At 57.4% G+C, this 9,661-nt stretch overlaps 3 protein-coding genes across 3 annotated transcripts; 2 read left to right on the plus strand and 1 right to left on the minus strand.

Moving 5' to 3' along the window:
- The first annotated feature begins 1,412 nt into the window (after positions 1–1,412).
- On the plus strand, positions 1,413–3,640 carry BCV69DRAFT_23153 (hypothetical protein). The gene has a single exon (XM_025489834.1). The coding sequence runs from the start codon at positions 1,532–1,534 to the stop codon at positions 3,221–3,223; it is 1,692 nt and encodes a 563-aa protein (XP_025351374.1). The 5' UTR covers positions 1,413–1,531; the 3' UTR covers positions 3,224–3,640.
- A 2,022-nt stretch (positions 3,641–5,662) lies between these two features.
- On the plus strand, positions 5,663–6,826 carry BCV69DRAFT_280109 (hypothetical protein). The gene is made up of 3 exons (XM_025491493.1): positions 5,663–5,813; positions 5,917–6,068; positions 6,174–6,826. Exons 1-3 carry the CDS (start codon positions 5,727–5,729, stop codon positions 6,568–6,570), a joined length of 636 nt encoding a protein of 211 aa, XP_025351375.1. The 5' UTR covers positions 5,663–5,726; the 3' UTR covers positions 6,571–6,826.
- Positions 6,827–7,144: 318 nt separating this feature from the next.
- BCV69DRAFT_280111 (26S proteasome subunit P45) lies at positions 7,145–8,863 on the minus strand. The gene is made up of 4 exons (XM_025491494.1): positions 8,803–8,863; positions 8,661–8,714; positions 8,027–8,563; positions 7,145–7,947 (listed from the first exon to the last, which is right to left on the minus strand). The coding sequence occupies exons 1-4, from the start codon at positions 8,803–8,805 to the stop codon at positions 7,219–7,221; spliced, it is 1,323 nt and encodes a 440-aa protein (XP_025351376.1). The 5' UTR covers positions 8,806–8,863; the 3' UTR covers positions 7,145–7,218.
- Positions 8,864–9,661: the final 798 nt, after the last annotated feature.

The raw sequence follows: 9,661 nt of genomic DNA on the forward strand, positions 1-9,661 counted from the left end.
GCCCTCCCTTCTCAAGTGCTCGACCTCGTCACCTCTGTTTTTCCCACAAGTCACCTCCTTCAGGGTCAGTACATCGGAAGCTTCTACGGAATACCGGCCATCGAGCGCCCCTCTCACGCTTCCTCGTCCCCTGTCACGATAGTCTGCCTCTGTCTGAAACAGCTCATTCGCTTGGCGCCGTTTCACACAGAACAGGCACTCCTCCTCTGGAACCTTTCTCGCACACCCGACTAGCCGATCAGCATCATCGCCTTGACATTCTATCAGCAGAGTACTTTCGCTCGACGATTCAATTCTTCTTGCAAACCTACCTCACCCAACACGTCAAGGCCCGAGCACCTTCCTCGCATCATCCCCTTTCCGCACGCACCCCTCACGGCTCTTTTCACCGCTTCTCCTTATTCTTCAAGGGCTTCCTCCCCGGCTCTTGTTGACGCTACTACGAGTTTCGGCCTCGTACGACCTTTCAAGCACAAGGCTCACTCGTTCCTTCTGAGGGAGAGGTTGGGTTCTTCCACCGTCTTCCAAGACGGTCATGACGGCGTATGAAGCGGCGCCCCAGCGGGCTGCAGGAGTGGGAGGTGTGGCAGTCACCTCGCAATCGGGCAGGAACACAAGTGAGGGAGCAGTCATGTCGACAAAGACGAGTGGAAGAGATGTGAGTACATAGCGCGCAGAGTACAAAGGGCACACCATAGGCGCAGACTTGGGCGCACCGGGGTCGGACCTCTTTGAAGCAGAACGCGTTGGGTCCGAGCAGTGGTACCCGCAGTCTACTGTGAGGTCCCTTGGTGTCTCATCAGGCGCAAGGACAATGTCGACTAGTCGTTCGAGGTGTTGCCCAGTCTGCCTTGCACACCTTATGGGTCGCGAAGGATATCTCTTGGCGTTGCGCTGCCCCGGGTGGGGGAGGTACGGCGTAGGCAGGCGATTGGGCCTGCAGCGCTCTCCGCACTCGCCGGCGTGGCTGGCCGGGGCTCTTCCGGCCGGCCGACGATCGTCCTGATTCGTCTGCATGTTGCTCTTCCCCTGCAACCAAGGCGGCGCCGCGGCGACGAAGGCGGCGGCAGCAAAGGCCTGTCCAAAAAAAAATGGGCCGCGCGGGGGCTGCAGTCTCCGGCCACGCAGGGGGAGGGCGAGAAAAAAAAACTGGAGCAGCCACAGATTATTGCTGATTGGCCACGGCATGTAGCCCAAATCACCGCAAGTGAAAGTATACTGCAGGTGGACGCCAAGCTTGGGTGCAGTTGGGCCTCGAACTTCATGCACAGAAGACGTCGAGTAAAGCGGCATTCGGTGCTAGAGATAAGACCTCAAGAGACGCTCCACGTGTCCCTACTGTTCCGATGAAGCCAGATGTTCGGAGACAAAGAGCTGGAGAAAAGACGTTATTTCCACCTCGCCTTCCGTCCCTTCGTCTCCGTAAAGACGATGAGCCGACTTTGGGAGTGGCCTTCATAACCGATCTCCAACATCATCTCTGACATCAATGACGCCTCCTCGCATCTCTTCTCCGATCTGACAGTCCTCGATGCCAAACTCTTCTTCGGGCTTTGTCCCACCGCCAAAGGGCTTCTTCTCACCCTCCCCGAACAAGACGGTGGTGTCCCTCAACAATGGCTATCCTTCCACACCGCAAGGTGCTAGCGCCGATCGACAAGGATACTCGCGCTCCTTTGGCAATGGCTACACTGGCGATGCATTGGCTGGCTCAGAGCCTTCCTCTGTACCAAAGGGTCGTAGCAGACCGCGCCGCGAGTCCATCGGTCAGATGAGACGCAAAGCTTCCGATTCAGCGACAGCAGCAGCCTCTGCAGGTGGCATCGGCATCGCCTTTGCCAGCCGAACAGGCCAACCTATTCCGACTGGCCGAGGCGGTGCTTTGCCTCCCAATGTCAGCCGTGCCTTCTCCACTAGTCCACGCGTTGGTGCAGATGGCGCCACGCCTTCTTCGTTTTCTGCCTCATTAGGCTCGGCTGCAGAAGCCCTCTCCTTGCCTCCCTCCGTACTCAACAGTGGCGCCAAGACGGGAAGGCCGACAGGTCACACCCACTTCGGTCAAGAGTGCTACGGTCCTGAGCCAGGCGAAGCGATACCTCCCAATCCTCCTGCCAGCGCTGAAGTAAACAAGAACGGTGGTGCTGTCCCTGCTTCTGCTCCGAATAGTGGGTCTGCTGCCGCTCTCCTCGCCGCTGCAGCCAATGCTGCAGGCAATGGCGCGACTCAAGGAAGGAGAGAGTCGATCAGCGAATCGATGAATGGAGATGAAGAATCCCTCAGCTCCTCCGCCCGGACGGCTGGAGGCAAAGAGCTGGCTCTTCACCGCTGCGAAAGCTGTCTCAAGGTCTATCGCCATCCGAGTTGTCTCATCAAGCACCGCTGGGAGCACACAGTCTACTGGAAGGAGGCATCCAAATTCCTCATGTCCAAGCATCAACAAGTCCAGCTCCTTGAAGCCGCCGCCATTCTGGTCAACCTTGATGGAGACGCACAATCATTACCTGATGAAAAGGCTCTTTGGCCCGCTGCCGTCTCGCCGGCTGCTTCGGGTCTGTTGGGATCAGATAGGGTCAACTTCGATAAGCTCATGCAGCGAAAGGCTGCTCTGAGAGGCCGGGCTCCCTCGATTTCTTCTTCGGTTCAGTCTCCTCACCGCGAAGCATCCTACGATGCAGACGGCGCTTCGGTAGCTTCCTCTGTGCCACGCTCCGTCAGTGGTGGCCTGAGCCCGCTCAATAGCTTCAAGTCGCTTGGTCTTAATGGCACTCCTCCTGCTGGAAGACTAGGCAATGGAAACGGCTATGGCAGCTACAGCAACTACGCCAATGGCAACGGCAACGGTAGCTATACCACTCCTTATACCTTTGGTTCCCTGGGCTCACACCGACTCAACTCGGAGATTGCCCACCTTGCTCTGGATGAGGAGAGCGACGAGCGCAACACGGCTGCTACGACTACTTCGACGAAGACGGCAGGTACGACGGGCACGGGCACCTCTGGCACGTCGTCTACCTCTCGTACCGAAGGCGAAGAAGGCGGTAGCAGCATGGGTGGCTCCTCCCCCGCCTCATCTAGGTCCCCGGCCGAAGAGGATGACGAAGACGAGGTGGATGAGGACGACGAGGAGGATGTTTCTGGAGGATCCTCTCTGGGTGGAAAGCGTGGAGAGAAGCGTTGGGGCTTGCACGAAGATGCAATTGCCGAGATGGACATGGATGAATGACAGTAGCCTTCGCCGAAGGCAAAGAAAGGGCATGGACAGTTGGAATTGGAAGGTGGCCAGAGGAAGATGTCGGACTAGCGGATAGTGATCGAGCACAGGCCAAAGCCGGGGACATACAACACGATGTGGGCAGAGAGAGGGAGAGGGAGTCAACGTCGCCAGAGGCTGTATTGGTCTCGGTCCGGCTTCCTCCACCGCATCCCGCCTCGCCTCGGATTGCCACTCCCCACTTGGACTTCACACGTGTCGCAGTCTCCTCCCTCCTACCCCTAGCCTTTTCTATTTCTCCTTCCGTCTGCCCTTTACCTGTCTGTTCCTTCCGAGGACTCCGGCAGACTTTCTCACACAAACAAACAACCAATCAATCAATTAACTGGAAAAATCATCGAAGTCAGAAGACCTATGCGTGCGAGAGTTGAGCGAGCGTTCCGATTGCCCCCCGACGTGAATCTGATGTGATCAATTGTAGTGCACTAGATTTATCCGAGCGGGAACAGGAGTGGGGGGTCCCAGTACCACTTTACTTTACTTTTTTTGGGCTATTGGGCTAGAAATAGCCTAGCCGAATCCCAACTCAAAGGGTCTGGGGTTGGGTTGGGTTTCAGTCCAATGGCAATAAATGTCTCCGATTTCGAGGGGTGCTGGGCAAGTAGCGGGAAAAGGACAAAGGAATGAAGTATAGGCAGGCAGGCAGGCAGGCGCGATTGCGGACGGACGGACGGACGGATAGACAAAGGGAAGTGGCGCTTGCAGGTAGAACTTCCAAAAGAGGTCCGAGCGTTGCGACTGGCTGGCAAAGGGTGCGGCGCCCTTGAGGTACTCATGCTAGCTGCCTGCTGCCTGCTGCCTGCTGGCTGCTGCTGGCTGCTGCTACTGCTGCTACTGCTGCTACTGCTGTTGATGCCGATACCGACGGGGCGAAGAAGCCGAAGCCGAATCCGGCCTTGGCGTTCGCTGAGTGCTCGCGGACTGATCGCCATGTCCGCCTGACCAAGACCGATGGACCGATCGATGGATGCCTGCCGTGCTGGACAGGCATCTCACCAGATACCGATCGCTCCGTCCTCTGGCGGGTCAGCATGTCAGCTTCTTGCCTTCGTCGGGTCTGTCTGTCGGGAAGAGAAGGGAAGGCGAATGAATGTGAAGGGACAAAATGCCTCGGGATTATGTGGGTGTGGCTTGCTTGGCTGACCTCGGTTACTGATGATGGGATGAATGTCCTCTCTGCCTCGGCTACTGCTGCCCGCTGCTGCTGCTGCTGCTGCTCACGCGGCTTTGCCTCGCACGCCTCCATCCGGCTTGACAGACAAATGGGTAGCGCTGTTCACCCGCACCCAAGTTGCGTGAAAGGGGGGCTGCAGAGCCAGCGAGGGAGCTGAGACCGATGGAGATGCAGATAGGGCGGGTAGGACCCCCACCTTGCACTCACTAGGGGACCTTGGCAACCTTTACGCTCTTGTGCACTCATTGCATTTCGGACGAGAGCGACGAGCCCCTTCCTTGCCCGATGACCAGTCTAGGCCATGGAGATCGTGCGGGGTAAGCAAGGGCCGGTCGCCGGCACCGAGTCTGGCTCTTTGCAAGCTGCAGGGACTGCTGCAGTGTTGAGGTCGATATCCTCCATGCTCCTCCCTTGCATTTCGCGTCTGGCCTAAGCAACTCGGGTCTTGGCCCTTTTTTACCTCCGCCGGTTCCTCTCGGCAAGGAGGCAGGGAGGGGAGGCAAGTGAGCCTGTGTGCGCCCAAGGGTGTTTGTTCGACCCTTGTCGGATCCTGAAGTCTTTGCCTTTTCCATGCAGCCGGTGATGCAGATGCGCTGGTGAGTTGCCTGAACAATCAAGTCCCTCGGGAAATGCACGGACACGGAGCATCTCAACCCGATGGAGGCTCAGCCCGCCTTTACCTATACAAATCAGAAACACAGTCATCGGAGCGTGTGGGCAGCAGCAGCAGACCAAGGACACAGCTGCCAAGCCATAGTCCCTCTTGCACCTTCCAACAAGAGGACGGACAACAAAGGCGTGCACTCACCGGGGAGAGCCTGCAGCTGCACCCTGCAAACTGCAGCTCATCCATCCGGCTCATGTCGGGCAGCAGCCGACTGGAAGCGGATGAAGGGGGGCATGGTGATGCTGCGAGGATGATGCATTTGCTGCAAGACCTACTCCGAGATGCGGGCCAATGCCGCCTCTCACTCGCCATCTCCTGCTCCCCACAGACCATCTCTTACCCTTCCCCACTTCCTCTCTTCGATTGCTGCTCTCGCTGTGCCGACGAACAGACAGCTCCCTGCCTGGCTCCCCCCCCCCCCCCCCCCCCCCCCCCCCCCCCCCCCCCCCCCTTCTTCAAGCCCGTGGCCTGTCCGTTATATAGATTGCAGCATGAGCTGGCATTGATTGTCTCCCCCCCCCTTCTTTCCCGATCCATCATACATTCATTCGTGACTCTTCTCCTCCCTCTAGCCTCTCCACTTCCCACTCCACCCTCCCAATTACTCTTCCACCATGAAGGCTTTCACTTACGCTGCCATCGCCGTTGCCGGTGCTTCTTCCGTCGCCGCCTTTGCCCTTGAGCCAGTGGCTACTGCTGCTGTGAGTATCCTCCTTCTCCGCGCTTACCAGTGCTGCGCTGTCGAAGCCTTCTCCCTTCCTTGCCGAGATTGACTTCTGATTGCCCCATCTCGTGACCTTCCAGCCCATGGAGAAGCGACAGAACGATAGCCCCCTTGAGGCCATTACTGGTCTCCTGAACCCCCTCACCTCCTACCTGACCAACCCAGGAATCGCATCCGTCGTTCAGTCCGTTGCTGCCAACACCGCCTTTGCCGGAGCCGCTTCTGCCGCTGCGTGAGTAGCGTGGGATCTCCTTCAGGAGAAGACTATGCCAAGGGAAAGTCCTTCTGACGTCTGACATCTTGCTCCCGTCTCCTGCCTACATACGTCTTGATGCAGTATGAGCGACTATGCCCCCATTGAGAGCCTCGTCTCTTCCCTGCAGGGCGACGCTGGCGTCTCCTCGGCCATCTACTCTGCCCTAGGAACCTCTTCCGCTTCTGCCTTCTACGCTTCCGCCTCTAGCGCCGTTGCCGAATTGGCCGCTGCCTCGGGAAGTGTTACCACCACCAGCACCGGTAGCTCGGTAAGCAGCATGGCTAGCTCCGCCGCCTCTAGCGTCTCTTCGGAGCTCTCTTCGCTCAGCGCTTCGGCATCCATGGCAACCTCGTCTGCCGGTACCGCCGCTAGCACCTCGGCCGCTGCCAGTGGAGCTTTCGCTGCCGTAAAGGCCGGAAATGTACTCCCCGCCGTTCTGGTCGTGGTCGGTGTTGCCGCCGGTGCCTTCATGCTCTAATGAGCTCGAAGAACGCGGCCCACCCCCGCGGGCTGGCACTGATAAGACCAGGAGGAAAGACGAGGGTCATGGCAAAGCGCGTAGATGGAGCACGAGGCAAGACAAGAACGGCCTTGGCCGGAGAGTATGCATCGGTATCCGCTCTTCGTCCTCGCCGTCACCTCTTACCCCTAGTTGCGCCCGCGCATAGTCATGTCTCCTTGTCCGTACTCCTGTCGTGCCTCCTCTCCCCCCTCCACCCCACCCTTTTCCACCCAATCCTTTCGTATCCCAAACTCTGTAGCCCCCCTCCCCTATCTGTACCTTTCTGATTACCGTCTATCTCCAGACTGCCGACCCACTTCTCGTAGGGCCTGCTCAATCTGATCAATTCTCAAAGAGAAAAGAAGCACCGCACCCCGTTTGGGTTGATCTTCTCACTCACTGTGTGTCTTCGAAGAGCAGAGGGTCGCTTCTACGAGGACCGTGCATGTGTGCGTCGCTTTGACCGAAGAGGCAGAGGCAGCAAGTTCGAGCTTCGAGCAGTCCATTTGCCACAAAGTCCACTTCACGCAATGGAACAAGTATACAATGGGGGCTCTGGCATTGACTCTTCTCGCAGCTGAGAGTTGGATGAACTGGGCTTTCCTTCTTCCATCTCTCGTTGCTCTACAGGTACAGACCAGCAGGACCCTGATCCTCATTCCTAGCCAATACTCTCTCCTTTGCGCTGTCGAGATCCTTCTTCGTCACCTGCATCCTCCTCTCCCTCAATGCCAACAGGCCTGCCTCGGTGGCCAGTGCCTTGATATCAGCGCCCGACAGCCCATCATTCTCAGAGATGAGCTGCTCGAGGTCGACGTCGGAGGCCAGGTTCATCCTCGAAGTGTGGATCCTCAAAATCGACATCTTGATCTTGTGGTCCGGTAGCGGGAACTCAATCTTTCGATCAATACGTCCTGGCCTGATCAAGGCAGGGTCCAGATTCTCGATCTTGTTCGTGGCCATGATCACCTTGACGTCGTTCCTCGTGTCAAAACCGTCCATCTGATTCAGCAGCTCCAGGAGCGTCCTTTGGATTTCGCGCTCTCCAGATGAGGAAGCATCGTAACGCTTCGATCCGATGGCATCGATTTCGTCGAGGAAGATGATCGTCGGAGCATTCTCGTCTGCCACCCGGAAGAGCTCACGGACGAGCTTCGGTCCATCTCCGAGATACTTCTGGATCAGCTCAGAGCCCACCATGCGGAGGAAAGTAGCCGACGTCTGGTTGGCCACGGCCTTGGCCAGAAGAGTCTTTCCTGTGCCTGGAGGGCCATAGAGGATGACACCCTTCGGAGGTCGGATGCCCATTTCTTCGTATAGCTCTGGATGTGTGAGAGGCAGCTCCACCGATTCCTGTGAAGCAAAGAAAGGCAGCAAAGAGAAGTCAGACTGAGGGTGTCAGTCGCAAGAGAGGCTGACACATCACACTCACCTTGATTTCCTGAATCTGCTGATCAAGTCCACCGACGTCTGCGTATGTCTCAGTGGGAGCTTTGTCTACCTTCATCACGCTGACCATGGGGTCTACGTCATCTGCCAAGACTCCCACGATAGCGTGACCGTGGTTATGAAGCAGCACCTGACAGCCCGGCTCCAGCATATCCTTGTCCACAAAGCTCATGATGGGGACGTAGTACTCTGGTCCTGTTGCGCTACTGACAATGGCATGCTCGTCGTCGATGATCTCCTCCAGGGTGCCAACGCTCATGGGGCTACCTCGGAGGTCGTCCACCTTTGTGCGCTCCTCTGCATCCTTGTCCTCCTGGGGCTTGAGCCTCTCTTGATTCTGTACAAATTCTTCCTCTAGCAAGAGATGGTCCTTGATCCGCTCTAGCTTCAGCAACTTCAGTCTGCATCGTGAGTTGGGGTACACTTGTGGTAGCTTGCTTGCCGAGGCTGGGCCTTTGCTCTTCTTCTTGCCAACCCGAGTCGGCAGCGGCGGCTCCCACTTCTTCTGTTGATCCTTCTTCTGTTGGGGTCCGGAAAGGCGATACGAGGGACCATACACCTGGTGAGCAATAGGAGCGGGCAGGCATAACACTGACCTTGCAGACCATAGTACACACCTTGTCTTTATCTCCACCCTTTCCGCGGCCAGCGTTACCACTGGGAGCTTGACCCTGTCATTGACATGGCAAGGTGAGGGAGACAGAGGTGAGCGAGTGGCCTGTACAAGACAGCCAGCTATAAAGACGAAGGGCCACTTACCATGCTGAGAGCGGAGTATGGCTGTCCTTTGTTTCAGCGCCTTGATAGCCGTCTGTTCCAGTCGATGCAACAAAGAGATGCCAGGTAGGTGAATCGAATCGGGGATGGCAGCGGTGGTGTGTGGTAGGCGTGCAATCGGAAGAGGCGATGGAGCTCAGACTCAGACTGACGAGGCCTCCACCGCCGCCACGCGTCTCAGGCCCTGGATCACAAGCACACGTTCCGTTCCGTTGATTCACTCTATGTGCTGGATACCGTTGTCGGAACTCGCTCCAGTCACATATCCACCGTGAGCTCCTTCCACTACGCTCATGTACTTCAGCAAAAGAGATTGACATTGAGACCGAGCTGAGCTGATTGCTCGACTGGGCCGTAATCCACGCGGCGTGTGAGGCACAGAGTTGGGTCAGCCTGGCGTTGCTTTCGGGTCGACACCATGGCGCCGCGGGCTGCAAAGCGCGCCAGGAACGGAATGAGCTGACCCGAAGTGCCACGTAGAACAAGGAAGCAGAGTTTCCAAGACACCAGCCCCCCTCTCCCATCCCTCTCCTGTACCTCACTGCCCTCAGCTCTGTCGCACTCCCCATTGTACGCCTTGCCCTCGGCTCAAGGTAGAAGACGGACACCCTGCGGATGCAACCGGGGAGATCCAGTACCCCATTGTCATTTTACCCTATCTGCCCCGCGCTTGCGCAATCAAAGCGAGACCACCTCGATGAAGCGAGTCTGACAGCACGGGTTCAGCATCGAGACAGTGTCAGGAACGGTCCGTTTGCTCGCTTTCCTGCTGCTGAGGATCAACCGCTGGTTGATAAACGATCACACCAAAGATGGACTCGCAGACATGCTTCGGCGGCCT

This window comes from Pseudomicrostroma glucosiphilum (assembly GCF_003144135.1).
Source record: "Pseudomicrostroma glucosiphilum strain MCA 4718 unplaced genomic scaffold BCV69scaffold_1, whole genome shotgun sequence".
Taxonomy (NCBI): domain Eukaryota; kingdom Fungi; phylum Basidiomycota; class Exobasidiomycetes; order Microstromatales; family Microstromataceae; genus Microstroma; species Microstroma glucosiphilum.

Coding starts and splice junctions, on each gene's coding strand:
- BCV69DRAFT_280109 (XM_025491493.1), top strand. CDS start 5,727: ATGAAGGCTTTCACTTACGCTGCCATCGCCGTTGCCGGTGCTTCTTCC. Junction 5,814..5,916: donor AGCCAGTGGCTACTGCTGCT/GTGAGTATCCTC, acceptor GTGACCTTCCAG/CCCATGGAGAAGCGACAGAA. Junction 6,069..6,173: donor GGAGCCGCTTCTGCCGCTGC/GTGAGTAGCGTG, acceptor GTCTTGATGCAG/TATGAGCGACTATGCCCCCA.
- BCV69DRAFT_23153 (XM_025489834.1), top strand. CDS start 1,532: ATGCCAAACTCTTCTTCGGGCTTTGTCCCACCGCCAAAGGGCTTCTTC.
- BCV69DRAFT_280111 (XM_025491494.1), bottom strand. Junction 8,564..8,660: donor AGGGTGGAGATAAAGACAAG/GTGTGTACTATG, acceptor GGACCCCAACAG/AAGAAGGATCAACAGAAGAA. Junction 7,948..8,026: donor AGCAGATTCAGGAAATCAAG/GTGAGTGTGATG, acceptor TTTGCTTCACAG/GAATCGGTGGAGCTGCCTCT.